The 21,984-nt window shown below is 42.9% G+C and overlaps 1 protein-coding gene across 2 annotated transcripts in view; it reads left to right on the plus strand.

Annotated features, from left to right (window-relative positions):
* The first annotated feature begins 3,605 nt into the window (after nucleotides 1-3,605).
* dpy19l3 (dpy-19 like C-mannosyltransferase 3) overlaps nucleotides 3,606-21,984 on the plus strand; it is a 107,406-nt gene continuing 89,027 nt past the window's right edge. The window contains exons 1-2 of one of the 2 annotated variants that reach the window (XM_054732673.2): nucleotides 3,606-4,278; nucleotides 6,930-7,057. In XM_054732673.2, coding sequence (XP_054588648.1) covers nucleotides 4,173-4,278; nucleotides 6,930-7,057 — 234 coding nt within the window. In that variant the 5' untranslated portion in view covers nucleotides 3,606-4,172. The remainder of the gene's footprint in view (nucleotides 4,279-6,929; nucleotides 7,058-21,984) is intronic. The other variant, XM_015953864.3, reaches the window with a different exon arrangement.

The following is a 21,984-nucleotide window of genomic DNA, read 5'->3' on the forward strand; positions in this document are numbered from 1 at the left end:
TTTTAATTCAGAAAAGAGTCAGGTTTATAAAAGTAAGAATTTATTTTACAAACAATTAAAACATGACAGGTTAACTAAGCATTTACTGTGATGGATGGAACTAGATGTGATGTATGACACCTACGTGTGAATGTGATGTTGTTAGAACTTCCGTATCTAGGAGAGCTGAGTTCTGGATGTAAAAGAATTAGGTTTGCGTTAAGCTATGAAGATGATTATTATCAAAAACACATCAAACTCTACATGTCGTGTCTACATACCCACTCGAAGACCCTCGTGATAGATCCGGAATGTCGAAGTCCTCGGACTTCCAGGCACCGAGGTCCGTAGAAGAAACTGCTGCACTACTAGACCGGTCTTAGAGTTGTCTCCAGGTCACGAAAGACGGATGGAACTGCGCGTCTGGCGGACTCTTATGGAGTCTAAACAATATCAGCTTGTTCTGCAGGAACTGTTTGCTGTATGAGCTTCGCCGGTGCAAAAAGCTGGAGTTTTTGACAATTAAAATTGTGCCCACATTTTCAAAGTTAAACACATCTCTTTGTTTTCTTTTTTTTTTTTTTTTTTTTGCTTATTTCATTCAAAATAACATATAAACAATAAGAAATACATAACAAAAAAAATTGAACGAAAAGGAGCAGAATGAAGAAAAACATCTTATAATTTCTGCCCCCTTTTCCAGAAGAAATAATCAATACAATTTCCATTTGTCAGACACACATACAGATTCATTTAAAACTTTTTCCTGTTTTAAATTCCAGTGCGATCATGATCATTGATTTAATTTACATTTTCATAATTATTTAGTACACTCAATTTGGTACATTTTTTGAATATATTAAATGACAGTTTTTTTTAATTTCCCTTTTAAGGTTATTCCATCATTTAACACCATTTACAGAAATATTCCATTCCTTAATTTTAGTTCTAAATCTAGGTTTTGTAAACACATCAGTTTCTTTCAGCATGTAATTGCTAGTTCTCTTTTCAAATATCCCCTGAATGTTTGTTGGCTGAGTGCCTAAATTGGCTTTATACATGGTGTGTGTGTGTGTGGGTAGTTTCTGCATCTATACTGCTCTGCTTCAGTCATCTCCCCCCTCCCCCTGCGCAGCGGCCGCAAACTCACTGATGCGCCTGCAGCCTCTCAGAGTTCCTGCTGCTCTAGACATTAAAATAATTATTTCATTTTCTGTTCCTCACTTCTGATTACCTTCAATGGTGTCTGTTTGTTGCAACCAGCAGGTACAAAAACTAACTTGTTTTTATTTGACTATTTTTCTGTCCTGCCTGTTTATTATCTTCCTGCATCTCCTCTCAATCCTAAAGAAAAACTGCTACCTGGGTTCATATATATTAGCCTCATGAGTTACCTTTGAACAGCAGTTCTAAAAGATCTACCGACCGCAAAAACAGCAGAGTGCACACTGCTCGCCAGCCGCATCAGTGAGGTGCGTCACCGGAGGACAGAACAGGTGATGCGCCCCGCTCCACGGCAGCGAAACACATCAGGCACAAATAAAAGACAGAAAACATTAAAGGAAATGAGCTGACATGAATGATCGCGTGTTAAATTAGTTTTTGAGGTGGCGACACCTAGTGTGATAATGTTACTGTGGCCGTGCTCAGGACGCACATGTCTGGAGCGCATCAACGACCAGAGCTTTGCATGCGCAAGCTGGTTAAGGTTAGGATGGGGGTGGGGGAAAGGTTAAATTACAAGAGGGTAAATGTCACAATTTGGTTAAATATCCGTTTTACCGCGGGTGTCAGTACAGACGCTCTGGCACAGCGCGTCGCCTCCCGACACGCAGGGGCTCATCACCTGCTGTCTTTTCCAAGGACTGCATCTTGGCGGTCATAATCACGTGACAGCGACTAGTCTATGACAGGCATTAAAAGTCACTACAGAGAAGTGAAGTCGACTAGTTCATACAACCCCTAGATCCAGTTTTAATGTTCTCATGTTATGATTTGTGTAGCCAACCAGAGGTTGACAAGTTGAGGAATGGTTACCAAGACAACCTCAGAAACACACCTTCTTTGATACCGGATGCTCTGATCTGGTAGCCTGGCAAGCCAGACTAAATAAATGTATTATTTAGTCTGGCCACGCTCCATTGACGGCTCTCGGTTGTGGGGCGGGTTCTACCGTTGTCTTCCAAATGATCTCCGCATTCCACTGGACAATGAATGTGACATACTCTTGTTTCACTCTGTTGCATCATCCCACCCACCAGGCGTATAGAGTGCCCTGATTGGCCCACAAAGCGGATAAAGCTCTGCGATTTGTTCACTAAGCAGATAGAGCACTATGATTGGCCCACCATTATGGACCAATCACAGCTCTTTGTGTTTGAAACCCCTCTAGAGAGCTGTGATTGGCCAGCCAGAGTCCTGGTAGGAGCTGCGGAGGTTCCAATGGAGCATGCCTAGACCATTCTTTGCAAAGCAAGAATTTGGTCTAGTTCACTAGGCTACTGATCTGGGTTAAAGGACTATCTATGTGTCATGAGTTTAACTTAACTTTACTTTGTTCTTGTGTGAGTGCAAATGGTGATGACCTTGTCATATCAACATGCTGAAGCATATTTCAATAACTGTAATCATAACATAACATTCATTTCAAACTTCAATCATTGAAGCACAGATTAATGAAGCATTTCCTTATATTATAATTATAATAAGTAGCAATAAACAAACATTTATTTAATGATTATTTAAATTGTAAGTTTCAAAAGTTCATATTTAATTTAAGAAATCATTCTTTGATTTAGTAACTAATCCGAGCTACAAATGTTCCTTATTCAGAGGCATGAAGAATCCTGTAGGACGATAAGGGAAGCTTGGACCTTGAGGAGAGAACGTTATTGTTGACAATTCGTTATCACGTGTTCAGAGCTGCAGAGAAGCTCTGAGCTCCAGCTGATGGGATGAAGGCAGGCCGATTTCAAGGGAACACATGCAGTCTCGTGTCTCCATTTTGACCAGATGTTGAATGGTCAAACTGTACCTAAAAACTGACCATTGCTGGACGTTACAACATAAACATGTATTAAATTGCACATGAAACAACAGCATCAATAATTGTTCTGCTAAAGTTCAGCTATGTTTGCTGCTTTTTTAATCTAAAAAGTTCACTTTTTTATCTTTGTTTAGCATTTTCCTTTATCACAATACAAACCATAAACAATACAACAAGGAACACAGAGAACATAAGGGAAAAAGTTTACTTTTTAAAGAAAAAAACATTCCCAACTTTAAAAAATTATGTCTTACATTGTAATTCAACTCCAAAATGTTGCTTAGGACTTTGCAATTCAAAGTTTGAAATTTGAGAACTGAATAAGCCTCTTTGGTACACTGAGCATACTCGCCACACCACATCTATACTCAGACAATGCAGCAATGTTTGTTTTTCTTTTATAGTTACCCAGTTTAGAGCTTTACTTTGACTATAAGCCACAAAGTAAGCTCAGCAGGCAATGCAAGCTACATACCAAAGTTATTAAATGCTAAACAGAATGTATTTTATTGTTATACATATATATTATTTGTTTTACTTTTGCAATAATACAAATAGCTACAAGTTAACCTTTATTTTGAAGGCGAGCCCTCTTCATTGCGGAACTTCCGGTCCTTAAAAACAGTGCGGCATCACCCCGCTGACCGCAGACGCGCCGACAGGCGGCTGAAGCGGTCCGTTTGGACACGTAGATGAGCGCGTGAGGGGGAGAGGGTACAGCGGAGAGGTATTAAGGGGGGAGGCAGGCGGACGCTCTCGGTCAGTCCTACCGGGCTTCCCGGTAGCCTACGGGACGCTGAGGCATTTAAACCAAAACGTCTTTGTTGCTGTAAAACCGCGAGAGTCCGTATCGGGAGCGCGCATGTGTTTAAAATGCGCATTCATTCAAACGAGGCAGCAGTTGAGTGTGTGCGACACAATAAGAGTTCAAACGCGCCTCGTTCTACAGCATATCGTCCGGTTTAAACGGAATTAATCTGGTTTCCGTTAATCTGGTGTTCAAAGGCGGATTTTTACATTCACAATCCAGCAGTAACGTGATACGGAAACCCCGTCTGGAGCAGGCCCGTCCATCCGCACCGCACCGCACCGGACCGTTAGCGCACCCGCACACGCTGCGCTCTCCCACTGGGCGCAGTTGGTCAACATGACGAGTCTGCGTCAGAGGAAGGGCAGCAGGGGAAAGGAGGAGGTTCAGACCCAGCAGGCTAACTGTTGCACACACCACCACTATCCAGAGAAGATCCTGCAGGGTGAGTGATGCGCCCACAGGAGCTCCACATCCAGCAGCCTCCCACCAGCCGGGGGGGGGGGGTGGGGGTGGGGGGGGGGGGGTTTCAGGACCGGATCATCTTAGCAGCTTTAGTATTAAAATCAGAAGTTCTGTTACAATCCAAGGTCCCATCAGGACCGGTCCTCTAGCCCCCATCCTGCATGTTTTAGGGTGAGATGCTTCGCTGCTCCAAACAGCAGGTTCACCTGTTCAGCAGGTTCCAGAGTCCTACGGAAGCCCGTTATGACCAATCAGGACTTTGGAAACATAAATCTGAAACATGCAGGACAGCGACCCTCAGATCCCGATGGGGCACCGCTGGATTAGTTCAGATTAGGACTGCAGAACAGAAGCCTCTTGATGGTTAAACTGGTAACCCGGTTCTGTTCAGACCCTTACGGCAGTCCAACACTTGCACTATCCCGTGTTTGTAGAAACATCTGCTTTCATTCTCCAGTTATGTTTTCAGTCTTTATATGAAAATCCAAACACAACTAGTGTCCTCTAACAGAGAGCCCAAATACTACACGTGTAGATTATATTAATCCCGCTGTCTCTGTACAGCTGTCCTTTTTCCTCTGTCTTCTGTTTTTTTTTGTAACTTTAATGTTTCAAATCAGCAAACAGATTTTTGTATCAGACAAAGAAAACCAGAGGAAGTACATTAATGTTCTTGATGCATTTATTTTTTATTCATGGAACAAATGTACCCTAACCAGCCCCTCCTGTGTGAAATCAGACTTTACCACATCGCTAAATCACAAATTAGTTGTGAGGAAGGCTGAGTCCAGATCCACCACCGGCCACCTCAGACCAGTAGAGTTAAGAAATATCTTCAGTGGAAAACATTAAGCAGTGGTGAACCTCTACTGGAGCGGTACATATGCTAAAGCTATTCCATAGATTATTTATCTCCGTTCAAATTGTATTCCTAAATTGGTTTATGCAGGTTACAAAAGTACACAGAACATCTAAAGCACCAGGCCTCATTTGGTTCAGGTTGAGGTCAGAGGTCATGGTTCAATAACAAAGTGGTGTCTGGTGGTGGAAGACGGTAACATTACACTGTGGGAGACTTCCAGAGTTAAAACATCTGCTGACCAAAACTACTAAACAGCCCATCTAAGATTTGCTTCAAACATGTCAGTAATGTTCTGTGCACCGCTGGGTGTGTCTCATTCCATCTGGAGTCTCTAAACTAACACTAAAACATGGTGGTGGTAGTGTGATGGTCTGGAGCTGCTTCAGGACCTGGACCACCTGCTGTAACTGATGGATCCATGAATTCTGCTCTTTAGCAGAACATCCTGACCTCGGTTTTCCTGTTGGAAAACCCTCCCATGTGTCTAAGTTAAGACAGTTCTGTACAGAAGACAGGGACAAAACTACCACAGGGATGTGAGAAGGTACCTGGATCCAGCTGGTGCATACAAGACTTTTACAGCTAGTTAGCAGGTTTAGGGCTAGTCTGTAGGTTTACAGATCGTTAACAGGTTTACAGCTAGTTAGTACGTTTAGGGCTAGTCGGTAGATTTACAGATAGTTAACAGGGTTACAGCTAGTTAGTACGTTTAGGGCTAGTCGGTAGGTTTACAGCTAGTTATTAGATTTACAGATAGTTAACAGGGTTTACAGCTAGTTAGTACGTTTAGGGCTAGTCGGTAGGTTTACAGCTAGTTAGCAGGTTTACAGCTAGTTAGTAGGTTTACAGCTAGTTAACAGGTTTACAGCTAGTTAGTTGGTTTACAGATAGTTAACAGGGTTACAGCTAGTTAGTACGTTTAGGGCTAGTCGGTAGGTTTACAGCTAGTTAGTAGGTTTACAGCTAGTTAACAGGTTTACAGCTAGTTAGTTGGTTTACAGATAGTTAACAGGGTTACAGCTAGTTAGTACGTTTAGGGCTAGTCGTTAGGTTTACAGCTAGTTAGTAGGTTTACAGCTAGTTAACAGGTTTACAGCTAGTTAGTACGTTTAGGGCTAGTCGGTAGGTTTACAGCTAGTTAGCAGGTTTACAGCTAGTTAGTAGGTTTACAGCTAGTTAACAGGTTTACAGCTAGTTAGTTGGTTTACAGATAGTTAACAGGTTTACAGCTAGTTAGTACGTTTAGGGCTAGTCGGTAGGTTTACAGCTAGTTAGCAGGTTTACAGGTAGTTAGTAGGTTTACAGATAGTTAACAGGTTTACAGCTAGTTAGTACGGTTAGGGCTAGTTGGTAAGTATACAACTAGTTAGCAGGTTTACAGCTAGTTAGGAGGTTTACAGTTAGCAGGATTAGGGGCTAGGTTACTGTTTCACATAGATTCAGGTTGTTTTGGAGGGACTGGTTTCCTTAATGAATGAAGTCATTTGAGACCTTTATATTTACTGTAGAGTTTATCTTTGACAGTGACTGAAATTTATTTGCTGAAACAAAACTTTTAAGTGAGTTAAAAGCAAACATTCTTTATGGCTGTGCATTATTATCAGATGTCTCAGTTCTTGTTTTTCTGGTTGTTTCTAGTTCTAGTAACAATAGTAAATGGATTTAGCATTCGTTAAAACAAAACAAAGCTGAATCATGGCATGCATTTTCATGGTATTTTTTTAAAATCTACCTCAGTCTCAGTCCAAGTGACCTCGATGTTGTTGCAGGTGATTGGTCATGGCGCTGCATAATTTGGACATCGATCGGTTGGTCCGTTTCTGTCGGTCTAGGCCTGCTGTGCTGTATCTATGTGGCCACGCTACATGAGAATGACCTATGGTTCTCCAACATCAAGGTAAAACCTTAACTTCATAAAGTTTTATTGTTTTCTTGCACTTCCCAGGGTGACCCGCATAAGCTGTTGTATTCTTGATGGCATCTCCTTCTCCTGTTTAGTTCTCACATACTTCCTGCTGTGTGGTCTGAGCAGAGCAAAGCTGTACAGCACACAGGCGGACTGGGTATGAGGGGTGTTGTAAAGGCTCTGCTAAGGTCCAGGATGAGTTTCTGGTCTCTTAGTTATAACAAGTTCTTTAGGTTGTCTTGGTGATTTCTTTATGGTCAATTTCAGTAAAAAGATCAGTTACTTTTGAAGATGAAGACCTGTAGGGGCATGTAGAGTAGAGAGACGATGCTGTTTAAACTCCTGCTGCAGTTGCCTCATTTGTGGTGGTGTGGTCATCCAGTTTTTGACAGTTGTTTCATGTTCTTTGTTTTTGAACAAAGAAAACTTTCCCTGCAGAAATGAGGCCACAACAGAACCGTACTCTCGCTTTCTCTTCTTGATGATCTAAACCAGGCAGGTAAAGGTTCTGTGTTCAGCTCTCTCTCAGCACCAGTGTTCCCAGTGTACTTGTGCTAGTAAGGCTCAATTCATACAGAAGGATAATTGGCACTTTTCGACAATCTCCACACACACACCCTTGTGCACCATTACCGTAATGGGGAGCCTAAATCTCCTTCTTGTTTGGTCGCACCATGTGTCCCTGGAAAAGAGAGAAACTGAATGCAAGTCAATGGGGCTATGAAAGCTATTTTCTAATCCCGTTTGATATGTGCCATGGATTACACAAATAATGTCCGTGAAATTTAAATACACATTGTAATGCCCTGAAAGTGCTTATTTTCGAACGCCAGCTAAAGTTATTTTAGGTTGTGTGTGAAAAAAAAAAGTGTAGCACTACAAATGTTCATCTCATCAAATTGACATCATCAAACCTGACATGGAGAAGAGGACAGATTAGTTTAGTACACTTCAAATCCTTCCAGAATGACAGGACCATTAAATTTGGAGAAAACTACAAAAAAATCTGGCCATGTGGTAAGTAGCAGCTATGCTGGGGTAGAAAAGACTCTGTGACATCATAAGCCCTTTTAGAAGACACACCATGCCGGCAAATCGGCAAAATACTGCCACCATGCTGCTTCTTATGAATGTGTCTTGGGGGCATGACGTTGAGGGAATTTTGTGGCAGTTGGGCCACCAAGCTTGGTAGTAGTATTACTGCAATGCCTGATTTATGAATGCGTATTATGGCTTCTCACAACAGAGGGTGATTTCATGATCATGTGGGGAGTTACTGCCGAGCTTTGGCCGGCAGCTGTGTAGAAAGTGATTACCATAAATCCTCTAATACAGGCCCGGCCTTTATTTACTCAAGCACACTCTGGTTCAGGCCTTTATTGGATGGAGGCCAGAATTAGAGGCAGGCCTCAATTTAAAATTGAGCAAAATAAACTACTAGTAGAATGAATGAAAACAAGATTTTGTGTCTATTTGAACCTATAAAACACTCGGTTCGTTTATTGAAAATGTACATTTAATATTGTACGTACGTATGCATAAAGAACATTTACAACAAACACCGGTGTTTCAGGCTAAATCCCAGTATGGTAACAAACGTAGCAAACATGCCGGTAGTTCATTGTAAACACTTAGTGATAATTAGGTTATTGATTCAAAACAAAAGGCAACAGACACCTTACCGCTCCAAAGTTTAACCGTTCGTGTCTCGTTTGGTTTGAAGTAAAAAATAAAATTCTCCAACTGTTAAATCCTCATCCTCTGTGTTAACAGAGTTGCTTTACCTTCAGCGGCTAGCGGTGATAGCGGAGCACATAACCTGTTTAGTAGGGATGAGCCGGGTACTCGTTTCAGACGAGTATCCGGTATGGATAAAGCATTTTTGACGAGTATGAGCATGAAACGAGTAAAACTCGTAAATATCTGTAATCGTGCTGAAGGGAAATCCTCTTTGGGTTACTGACTGTCTTCACGCTCTGTGATTGGCCAGTCAAATGGAGCGCCCGCCCCTCCCTACACACAAAACTCTGCAGCCGGGAGCTCACAGCTCAGTCCGCGTCCGGTCCATCCACGCACACACGCAGACAGTAACGACCTCTCTGTGCTTGCTTCACTGTTCACGTTTCTTCAGTACTCCCTATGTTTTCTTCAGTTTGCTTCTTTTTAAAGTTACTTTAAAGTTATTTAAAGTAACTTTTTTCGTAACGTATGTGGTGCATTTGACAAGACAGAGCTGAAAACGGCTCGTGCTGCGTCACTCACTGCCTCCGCTCCGGTCGTTTTTTTTCCCTCTCTCTCTCCTCTTCCGCTATAGAAAAGATCTTTTCTCTTCATGCACTTAAATATTAATGTTCTGATTTTTTTGAAAAACTTGTTCTGTAATTGTTCCTTTACTATTGTGATCAAAAACATTTAATCTCAATTCTGAGGCTGCTCTGTAAATAGTTTTCAAATAAACAATACACGTAGCAACTTCTGATCAGACTTAAAATAACGTATTGATGTAAACTACACCCACTTCCGGTTAAACCACACCCACTTCCGGGTTAGGCCACGCCCACTCTGAGTACAGATACAGATTATTTAGATGGTTGAACAGATACAGATACAGATAGTGGTGTACTCGCTCATCCCTACTGTTTAGTCCTCCGTTGACTTCACCCATCGACATATAAATATTGGACAATGGGTTTCCATAGACTCCAATAACACGTTTTTGAAGAAAAATGGGAGGTGGCCACCACCGCCATTTTGACCGTGTCAGTTCCGTCAAGCCCAGACAATTCCACAAAAGGGAAGAGAGGTGGAGCTGAAAGGCTGGGATCAACTGACGACACCCGGACGAACCAGCTACAAGCTAACCTGAAGCTAACCCAAAGCTAACGCAGCGGTGGGAGCTAAGCTAATGGAGGTAGCAACCTAGCTACAACCGGAGTTAACTGTGCACAACACCAGAGCTTCTGAGTCAGAGATGCGCCGGGCTGACCGCTAGGTAAAACCGGGTGGAACACAGAGGTCTCCGAGAGCTCCACAAGCCGGCAGCCGCACAGCAGACAAGCGCCGCTGCGATCTGAGATGCACAGAGCTGCTGCTGGGGAGAACCGGGTGGAAAGGTTTCCATCCCAGAGCTCCACAAGCCGGCAGCCCGCGCAGCAGACAGAAGCTGCGGTCAGACAGAGATGCGTCGAGCTGCAGGGAGGGGAGAACCCGCCGGCAGCCCGCGCAGCAGTCAGGAGCCGCGATCAGACGTATATTAATGAGTATGAAACAGCTGAGAAATGCTCATTATAGTTTATTAATGTCGAGAATCAATATTATATTAACTGACCAATACTGTTTTAATTGTCTGGTACATGACGGCAATCTGTTAAACATTTTGATGTTAGCACACAAATTTAAGCTAGCTAGCTAGCTTTTTTTTCCGTCACCGAGACACCTGAGGCCTCATTTATACAGCTTGCTCATGCACAAAATGGGGTCAGTGGCTACAGCTTTTTGCTCTAGGTCTTCCATGAAAAACTCGCACAGGGTGGCTGATATCGGGTTACCCATGGCGAAGCCTTCCAGTTGTTTGTATATTGTGTTGTCATATGTGAAGTAAGTGGAGTTAGCTTCCAGTCCTATCAGTTGTGCTATGTCGTCTGCTGTGAGGTTTGTTCTCTTGTGTAAAGTCTTGTCCTGTCTGATTCTGTTAACTACTATGTCTATGGTTTTTTGGGTTGGTGTTTTTGTGAACAGGGATGTGACGCCATGTGAGATGAGTATGTCGTTGTCTTCTATTGTAATCTTTTTTAGTTCTTTTGCCAGTTCTATGCTATTTTTGCAGTGTTGGTCTGTATTTCCTAATAACGGGCTGATGATTTCGCTGATTTCTCTTGCCATGTTGTATGTTGATGTACCTATGCTGTCAACTATTGGTCTAAGTGGTGTTTTGTTTGTGTATTTTTGGAGTTCCGTAGATTCTTGGTGTTATGTTTGCTGTAGGAATCCAGTGTTTGTACAATTTTTCTGTTATTTTGCCTTTTTTTTTTTGTGGTGGCTTCAGTAATTTTTCCATGTTTTTCTTAATGTTTTCTGTTGGGTCTTTTTAAAAAGTATTTTGTATGTATTTTTGTCCTCTAGCATCTGTTGCATTTGTTGTTTATATTTTTCTTTGTCCATTACTACTGTGGTTCTTCCTTTGAATTGAATTGAATTTTTTTAACTTGAATTTATTCAGTCAAAACATAATAATAATATAATCAATAACATAACATTTAAAGTGATTGAAATGGCTCAGTCCGAAGCAACATGCTAATATTTATGCCTGACCTTTTTAACAAATTAAACAAATTCATCTACCCCTTTAACACAAATTGTACAATTTAAGCAAAATAGAAAAGAAGAAGAGAAATATGCACCATTTAGTCAAATAAGTTCACAATACTCTTACACTTACTACACAACTTATATAAACTCTTGTAACCGTCAAAAATTACCTTCAAAACAATCCTTTTAAACAACAAAAATGTACCACAAGTTCTTACATTTACACTGGCATTATTCCATAATTTAACCCCCACCACAGATATACATTTCCTTTTAACTTCTTTTTTTGTCAAAGAAACAATACATTTTTTTAATATCTCTAAAATCATACTTAGATTCTACACAAGAAAAAAAGTTTGTATACTTTGTGGAAGTAACTTCAATTTAGCTTTATACATAATTAGCATTATTTTTTAGTAAGCTAAATCATTAAATTTCATAACATGTGATTTTAAAACAATGGATGTGTATGTGCCAAATTATCTGCCTTATTAATAATACGTATTGCACACTTTTGTAAGAGAACTATTGCACTAATGTTTGATTAGTCAGTCTCCAGACTTCCAAACAGTATGAAATGTGAGGTAGTTTGAGTGAACAATAAATGATGTGTAACGCTGCATAATTCAACATGTCTTGATTTGTACAGTATTGCTATAATCTTAAAAAGTTTTCCTTTAAATGTAATAAACATGCTGTCTCCATTTCATTTTATGATCAATAACCACCCCCAAAATGTTAATTCTATTACCCTTTCAATTTCAACACTCCATATTTTTAAGTTAGTTTCCCTGTCAAGTTCCTTTTGATTACCAAATATCATAAATTTTGTCTTTTATAAATTGAGTGGTAGTTTATTAATATCAAACCAAGTCTTAAGGATTCCCAATTCTTTTTCTATTAAGGGCAATAGTTTCTGTAAATTATTACCTGAACAACATAAATGTGTATCATCTGCAAAAAGTACAAATTTCAAATATCATTAATGTAAAGTAAAAAAAAGTTTTAGTCCAAGAACAGATCCCTGGGGAACACCACAAGTAACCTTCCTAAATTTTGAGTTTGTATTATTAATTTCTACATATTGCTTCCTATTGTCCAAATAACTCCTCAACCATGAATAAGCCACTCCTCTTAATCCATACTTCTCCATTTTTTAAAATAGTACACTGTGATCAATAGTATCAAATGCCTTTTGCAAATCCAAAAAAAAAAAAAAAAACTCATCATTTTCCCTGACCTCTGTTATTTTTTCCTACCATTTCCATAATTGCATATGTAGTTGTTCTTTTGGCTCTAAACCCGTATTGATGCTCACTATGTACCCTAGAGCTGAAACAATATATTTCTCTAATATTTTTGAGAACTGAGGAAGTAGGGACACTGGCCTATAATTATCAACACAATGTTTGTCTCCATTTCTAAAAATTGGTTTTATTTTAGCTATTTTCATGCTGTTTGGAAAAACACCTTTTTGAAAGGATAGATTACAAATAAAACTCAAAAAAATTATCTGTTCATTTATGGAAGGATCTTTCATGGCGGTTAAAACGAAGAGTCGGAGTACCCGGCCCGGAGGGTTACCGGGGTCCCACCCTGGAGCCAGGCCTGGGGTTGGGGCCCGTGAGCGAGCGCCTGGTGGCCGGGCTTTCGCCCATGGGGCCCGGCCGGGCCCAGCCCGAACCGGATACAGGGGCTTGTCCAACTGTGGACCCACCACCCGCAGGAGGAACAGGAAGGGTCCGGTGCAATGCGAATCGGGTGGCAGACCAAGGCGGGAGCCTTGGCGGTCCAATCCCCGGACAAGAAAACTAGTTTTTGGGACATGGAACGTCACCTCGCTGGCGGGGAAGGAGCCGGAGCTTGTGGCAGAGGTTGAGCGGTACCGGCTAGATATAGTCGGACTCACCTCGACACATTGCATTGGCTCTGGAACCCGAGACCTGGAGAGGGGTTTGACACTCTACTTTGCTGGAGTTGCTCCGGGTGAGAGGCGGAGGGCTGGGGTTGGCTTTTTGTTAGCCCCGAGACTCTCTGCCTGTGTGTTGGGGTTTACCCCGGGGGACAAGAGGGTAGCTTCCTTGCGCCTTCGGGTCGGGGAACGGGTCCTGACTGTTGTTTGTGCTTATGGGCCAAATATCAGTTCAGAGTACCCACCCTTTTTGGAGTCCCTGGGACGAGTGCTAGATAGTGCTCCATCAGGGGACTCCATTGTCCTGCTGGGGGACTTCAATGCTCACGTGGGCAATGACAGCTTGACCTGGAGGGGTGTGATTGGGAGGAACGGCCCACCTAATCTGAACTCGAGCGGTGTTTTGTTATTGGACTTCTGTGCAAGCCGCAGTTTGGCCATAACGAACACCATGTTCGAACATAAGGTTGCCCACCGGTACACTTGGTACCAGGGCAGCCTAGGTCACAGGTCGATGATAGATTTTGTAGTCGTATCATCTGACCTGCGGCCGTATGTTTTGGACACCCGAGTGAAGAGAGGGGCGGAGCTGTCAACTGATCACCACCTGGTGGTGAGTGGGATCAGATGGCAAGGGAACATGCCGCGTAGACCTGGCAGACCCAAACGCATAGTGAGGGTCTGCTGGGAACGCCTGGCAGAAGAACCTGTCAAGACGGTCTTCAACTCCCACCTCCGGCAGAGCTTTGACCACGTCCCGAGAGCAGTGGGGGACATTGAGTCCGAGTGGGCCTTGTTCCACTCTGCGATTGTCGAGGCGGCTGTTGCTAGCTGTGGTCGTAAGGTGGCCGGTGCCAGTCGTGGTGGCAACCCCCGTACCCGCTGGTGGACACCAGAGGTTCGGGGAGCCGTCAAGCTGAAGAAGGAGGCCTACAGGGCGTGGCTGGTCAGTGGGTCTCCAGAGGCAGCAGACAGGTACCGGATAGCCAAGCGGGGTGCAGCAGTGGCAGTTGCCGAGGCAAAATCTCGGGCGTGGGAGGAGTTTGGTGAGGCCATGGAGAAAGACTATCGATCGGCTCCAAAGAGGTTCTGGCAAACTGTCCGGCGCCTCAGGAGAGGAAGGCAGCAACTCGCTCACACTGTTTACAGTGGGGATGGGGAGCTGCTGACGTCAACTGAGGCTATAGTCGGACGGTGGAAGGAATACTTTGAGGAGCTCCTCAATCCCACCAATGCGCATTCCGAGGAGGAACCAGAGCTGGGAGGCCTGGGGATGGACTGTCCGATCTCGGGGGCAGAAGTTGCTGAGGTAGTCAAACAACTACACAGCGGCGGAGCCCCGGGGGCGGATGAGGTTCGTCCTGGGTATCTCAAGGCTATGGATGTTGTAGGCCTGTCATGGTTGACACGTCTCTACAACATTGCGTGGTCATCGGGGGCAGTTCCTAGGGAGTGGCAGACCGGGGTGGTGGTCCCCATCTTTAAGAAGGGTGACCTGAGGGTGTGTTCCAACTATAGGGGGATCACACTCCTCAGCCTCCCTGGAAAGGTCTACTCCAAGGTACTGGAGAGGAGGGTCCGATCGATAGTTGAATCTCAGATAGAGGAGGAGCAATGTGGTTTTTGTCCTGGCTGTGGAACTGTGGACCAGCTCTATACCCTTGCAAGGGTGATGGAGGGGGCATGGGAGTTTGCCCAACCAATCCACATGTGCTTTGTGGATTTGGAGAAGGCTTATGACCGTGTCCCCAGGGGCACCCTGTGGGGGACGCTCCAGGAGTATGGGGTGGGTGGCTTTCTGTTAAGGGCCATTCAGTCCCTTTACCAGAGGAGCGTGAGTTTGGTCCGCATAGCCGGTAGTAAGTCGGACCTGTTCCCAGTGAGGGTTGGACTCCGCCAGGGCTGCCCTTTGTCACCGGTTCTGTTCATCACTTTTATGGACAGAATTTCTAGACGCAGCCGTGGTGTGGAGTGTGTCGAGTTTGGTGGCAGGAAAATCTCGTCTCTGCTTTTTGCGGATGATGTGGTCCTCCTAGCTTCATCCAGCTCTGACCTTCAGCTCTTGCTGGGTAGGTTCGCGGCCGAATGTGAAGCGGCTGGGATGAGGATCAGCACCTCCAAATCTGAGACCATGGTTCTCGACCGGAAAAGGGTGGCTTGCCACCACTGGGTCTGGGGAGAGGTCCTACCTCAAGTGGAGGAGTTTAAGTATCTCGGGGTCTTGTTCACGAGTGAGGGTAGGAGGGATCGGGAGATCGACAGGCGGATTGGTTCGGCGTCTGCAGTGATGCGGAAGCTGAGCCGATCTGTCGTGGGGAAGAGGGAGCTGAGCCAGAAAGCCAGGCTCTCGATTTACCGGTCGATCTACGTCCCAATCCTCACCTATGGTCATGAGCTTTGGGTAATTACCGAAAGAACGAGATCGCGGATACAAGCGGCCGAAATGAGTTTCCTCCGTAGGGTGGCCGGGCTCAGCCTTAGAGATAGGGTGAGGAGCTCGGACATTCGGGAGGGACTCGGAGTAGAACCGCTGCTCCTCCGGATCGAAAGGAGCCAGTTGAGGTGGTTTGGGCATCTGGTCAGGATGCCTCCTGGACGCCTCCCCGGGGAGGTGTTTCGGGCATGTCCTGCCGGCAGGAGGCCCCCGGGTCGACCCAGGACACGTTGGAGAGGTTACATCTCCAATCTGGTCCGGGAACGCCTTGGGGTCCTGCCGGAGGAGCTGGTGGACAAGGCCGGGGAGAGGACGACCTGGAGCTCCCTAGTTGGGATGCTGCCCCCGCGACCCGGACCCGGATAAGCGGAGGAAGACGACGACGACATTTATGGATAATGCTGTCATGGCTGATTGTTCTTCTTTTGTAGTATTACTGTGTTGAATTTTGCTGTTCTTTAATATCCCAACTACATTATTTCTGAGTTCTGCTTTCTTTCCCTCAACTGTGGTCAGTTGACATACTATTTCTGTTGCTACGATAAATTCATCATATGGTATTTTCTTTGGTGTTACTGCAAAATGTAAACCTTTTTTTTATATGCTTTCTTCTGCTTCTGTTAGTTCGTATTGTGAAAGGTTACATACCCATGAGCTTGGTGTGGAGTTATCTTTATTTCTTTTCTCTTTTTCTTGTTGACGAGTTTGTTTAACTTCTTCATGTGTCTTTTTTTTACTTTTATGAACTCTTTTTCCTGTTGTTCCATCGTGTGTCCTTTTATTTGTTCCTCCATTTTTTTCATCTAGTTTGTAATTCCTTTTTAAGTCCAGGTGTCTTCTTTCCAGTTCGTTTTCCACTTGCTTCTGTTTGGTTGCAACATTTCTTATCCTTTCTTTGAGTAGTGCTCTCTGTGTTCTTTCCATTATGCTCTGTGCTGTCTTGGTCCGGATCGGTGTTTTCAGCTGTAGGCTTGTTGGCGTGCTGTTTTCGTCCCAGCATCTTAAATTGAAGTGAAGGTGGTTCCTTAGACGTGTGCGTTTTTGATGTAAACGTTCCAAACGGCGGAAGCCCTTTGTTCCTTGTCCGTATTTTTCTTTCAACATCTTTGGTATGTTTTTGCTGTGTTTCTTTTCTAACTGCATTGTTGGTTATTTTTAAAAACACAGAAACGGTTTCTTTTTACCTTGCTGACAGTTTTGTTCGCAGCTGCAAACTTCCTCAGAGCTGACGCTGATGGTGGCGTCACTTCCTACTCCGTTTATCCGCGGGCAGCAGAGGACGTTGTCGCCCTCTGCTGCCCGCTCTCCCCGCGCATGGGACTGCATCATCAGAGAGGGGAGCATGAATGTGCCAGTTTGTATAGGTCAATGGTGGAGATTGCTGTGGCCAAAATGAACAGGAAATATATTACAAGATGATTTGGTCATGGTAAAAGTGTAAAAAAAACTTTTAAACTACACATAAATGTAGACACTGGACTTATAGTCTGTATGATGTATGGATCATTTAGTTTCATGTAGTTTTTTTAAATATAATTTGTGATTTCTTTCTTCTTTTTCTTCTTCCTTCTTCTTCATATACCCATGATTTTTTATTGCTGTGTTTACTGCTTGTTACAAAAAATGGCCAAAAAATAGAGCCTGCTATAGAACCAGGCCCCAAACCTTTAAAAACTATGGGATAAAACTTAAAACATCTGTGGAGATTAATTCTCTTCAACCTAAGTTTTAATCATCTCCATGACCTCATGCTGTTGGAGCTGAAACACATCCTTAACACATCATCAGGGACTGGGGTGATAGTGTTTCCTTTCATTCCACAGGACTGAGTTTTTGTCCTGTTGATTCAGCCACATGTGCAGTTTCATCCTCAAGGCAGGCACACTCTCCCTTTTTATGGTCTGCTGTGTTGTGCAGAAACAGCCAAACGTGATGTCATTTTTAAACGTCCCTTTTGGAGCCCCAGGAAAACGTAGGTTGGCTCAGCATGAAGCAACACAAGCTGATTATTCACCGCAATAAGAAAGGAATGAAATATAAAGTTTCTTGTTGTGTGCTTTGCTCATTTCAGTTGAAAATAAATGTCATTTATTTGGTTAAATGTGAGTCACGTCTAAAATGAAATTCACTCGAGTGATTATTTAGATGATTTATAAGTGCAGGGCTGTGTTTTCCTTATTTGTGTTTTGCTTCAAAGTAGAAGAGCTGCTCAGTAATTGAAACAAATCTGATATTTTACTCAGTTATTTCACTTCTTGTTGCTTTTGGAAACACATCTGTTTCTCCATCTGAATGTGCTCCAGGTGTAAAGCACACTAGACTATTCATTATGGATTCAGAGTCACATTTCTGTTATCCGAGATGTCCAAATATCAGGAAACAAGACTCGTTGTCTGAAGCTACTTTCTCCTCCAGCTGAACTCTCCATGCTGAATAAGGTTGGGCATCGTTTGATTTTGAACAATTCCGATTCCTCGTTTCGATTCCGGTTCCGATCAATTCCTGATTCCGATTCTTTGAAGACCTGACATGCTTTACATGAGCCAGCTAACCACAGGTCCTACTAGATAAAATAATCTTAACTTCAACATGAGTTTTAACTCTATGAACAACAACATCACCCTCATTTAGACAAAAACGTGTTTTGGAGACAAAAAGAAAAAGACTTGCAGCACAACCAGTGTGTTTGTTTCTGACCACAACCAAAGTCTGGAAGCAGCCTCTGGGATGAGAGGCTAAATGTCTCCAACATATCCAGAAACGTCCAGCTGTTTTCAGCTGAAGCTCTCAGGATGATCATGTCCAGGATGACGGAGAACCACACCTCCATGCTGCAGCAGCATTCAGTCACAACAGGAAGTGGAGCTTAACCTTAGTTGCTGTCTGTAACAATCTAACAGATTTAAACATTAAAACTCAACAGAAATAGTTCAGAAAGGTAATTAAAATGTTCACAACTTTGTGTGTGATTTATTATTATTATTATTATTATTATAATTATTATTATAATCATTTACTGTGGCAGAAGCTGGTGTGGTCCACCACAGAGAAGCTTCTCTATCATGATGACTTTAATTATTCTACAGGTTATTGCTCGGCCTTCTGATGCACACACACACACACACACACACACACACACACAAGAAAATCACAACCAAGACAAACTCACCTCACACCGTCCAGAGTTTGTTCTTTAAAGCTTCTATTAAATCCACCGTGTTGACGTGTTTAACACGTTTCCTCTATGCTGCAGGAGTTAAAGTTTACGTTACGGAGTAAAAGTTCGGCAGACACGTTTGTTTATATCTGGGTGGGGGGAGGGGGACTCGTGCTGCACACAGACGGCTGGTGTGTTCAGCTCTGAAAAGCGTTGATCACAATTTGCAGATCACGTTTATTTTTCACGGAGATCGGCCGCGGATTCCTCTTCCGTCGGCATACTAGGAATCGAAACTAGGAATCGAAATAAAAAACTTTGAGCGATTCCGGGAAAAATGAACAGCTGGAACCGGTTCCAATCGATGCTCGATGCCCAACCCTAATTAGGTGCAGCACAGCTGTTTTCCCAGAGTACGGCTAAGGCATTCATTCCTACTCGAGACCACTGCAAATGTGTTAAAACACGACTAAAGAACCTCTTTACAATATAAACTTTCATGTGACGCTAATAACAAAAATGTTTTAGCTTTTCTTTTTTTCTGCGTGGCAGACACAGCATAAATCGGTATCGGAAATTAAAAGTCAACAATATCAGTATATTGAATATTGGTAAAGAAGCCAATATCAACCATCCTGAGTTTTTAAAATCAATAATGAATATCATATAAAATCCTTACACCATGCCTATTTTAACTAACATGTTCTGTCACCATCTAATTATTTTTACTTGATCATTTAGTTAAATGAAGACAATTCATGAAAATGCCTTAATTTGGATCCATTCAGATTAAAGATTATGGAGCTAATGCTTATGCATATAGACATTACAGAGGAACCCAGACCTCAGATTGGTATGAGCTGGGCTCTGGTCTGAGAATCTGTCTACTAAACTACAGCATACCAGGAGAAATCAGAACTTAGAACAACACAACAGATACCACGGATCCAACACGGATGCATTCTCTCAGTCACAGAAACAAATCTGACACCACAGAAAAATTCCAGCTTGACTGGCAGTGTTGGTCAAGTTACTTAGAAAAAGTCATCAGTTAAATTTGAGTTAAGTAAAGTTGAACCATTTTGGTTTGCCAGGTTTCGGTACTTCCTTTTAACGGGAACTTGTTCCTGTTATTAAGAACAAAGACTGAGAAGTCAGCTCTCTGGATAACTGCAGGCCAAAAGCTAGGGATGAGCCAGATACTTGTTTCAGACGAGTATCCGGTATGGATAAAGCATTTTTGACGAGTACGAGCATGAAACGAGTAAAACTCGTAAATATCTGTAATCGTGCTGAAGGAAAATCCTCATTGGTTAACTGACTGTCTTCACGCTCTGTGTTAAGGAAATGGTGAACTTGTATAGGAGTGAAAATAATCTGTCTTAATGTGTTTTAATAATACTAATAATAACAATAATGCATTTTATTTAAAAGCGCCTTTTTTGACACCCCATCGAGCAGGATGAGAATGGACAATAAACCAGAGTCGGAGGCAGTGAGAAGGTCATCAGTGATTTTGAGAAGTGCTGTTTCAGTGCTGTGAAGAGGACGGAAGCCAGATTGAAACTGTTCGTAGATGTTATTGGTGGTGAGATGAGATGGTCATGAAATTGAGAAGCAAAAGATTTTTCAAGAACTTTGAAAATGAAGGGTAGATTGGAAATGAGGTGTAGGTGTAACTATTGCAGTTTTGAAGGTTGGAGAGACAATTCCAGAGCTTAGTGAGCATTTTATTGATGCTTCTATTACAAGCCTTTTAAAGCTTTAGATCGAGTGAAGCATAGAAAACGTTTGTTTAAATTAAAGCAATGAGGAGTTTCAGGGTTTATTGTGAGGATTCTCTCCTACTGGTACTCTGTGAAATGGGGAAGCAGTATCTCTGGTGTCAGTAATGGTGTGAGACAGGCTGGAATTCTGTCTCCAGTACTATTTAATGAGTACGTTGATGATCTATCAATGCAGCTAAGAACCTGTAACACTGGATGTCTGCTGGGTAAAACACTGATAAACCATCTAATGTATTCAAATTACCTGGTGGTCTTCAGTCCAAGCAGTGTGGGTTTACAGCAGCTTCTTGATATCTGTATTAAATATGGGGCAGAGTGCACCAGCTGGTCCTAACTCAAGCCATTCACAAGGACTGGAGTTAAAGTCGAGTGCACCAACTCAGACTAGGACCAGTCACAGCTGTGAGGATTAGAGGCCGACCGATATATCAGCCGGCAAATATATCGGTCAGCTGATATATCGGCCGGCCGATATATCTGGTCGATACACTCAAATTTTTCTATATCGGCAATCTGACAAAATTATTTAAAAGCCGATAAATAAAAAATTAAAATCTGGCACCTGTGTGGCCAACTGCCGCCACCACTAGACTGAAGAAAACACCTGAAGGATCCCAACACACCGCGAGCCAACCTACTCAACAGGCGGCCCGCGGGCTGCACATGGCCCGTGGGCCGCCTATTGAGGACCACTGATTTAGCCTATAAGTTAAAGAAGCAAACATCAAAGGAAATCGAAGAACATTTATTCACATTATTGATTGATTACATATTTTGTGGGTAAAAATATATAATTTCATTGTTTCAGTAAATTGAATTGTTTTGGAAATGTAGGTGATATTACTAACAGTGAATATCAGAAAGAAAGTTAAAGGTTGCTGATGATGTGATTTTGCACGAGTCGCCCACTGATATCTTCGGGGATCACAGCCACAAAGTGCTCCTCCTCATCTAGAACCACCTCTTCGTCTCTCGGAAAGGGGAGTCGCGTTGTCACACAAATGTTGTGCAGTACAACAGTGACAGCAATGATGACGCACGCGCGCTCAGGGTGCAAGCGTAGTTCTGTGTAAACAGTGAAATCTGAAAAAAATAACATGGCGCCTTTCTAACATATAACCATAAAAATCGGGTCTAACATACTGGGCGACGCCATATTGGATACCATGTTTCCTTCTACAGGAGCCCATGAGGACAAAATGCATTTACTGATTTGTAACACAACGGTTACAAAACTTTGGTCATTGTTAAATGTTGTTTTACACATTTACCTCCTCACTTGTTAGCCAGTGATGAAATCAATCAATCAATCAATCAATC

The sequence above is a fragment of the Nothobranchius furzeri genome, chromosome 9, assembly GCF_043380555.1.
Source record: "Nothobranchius furzeri strain GRZ-AD chromosome 9, NfurGRZ-RIMD1, whole genome shotgun sequence".
Lineage (NCBI taxonomy): Eukaryota > Metazoa > Chordata > Actinopteri > Cyprinodontiformes > Nothobranchiidae > Nothobranchius > Nothobranchius furzeri.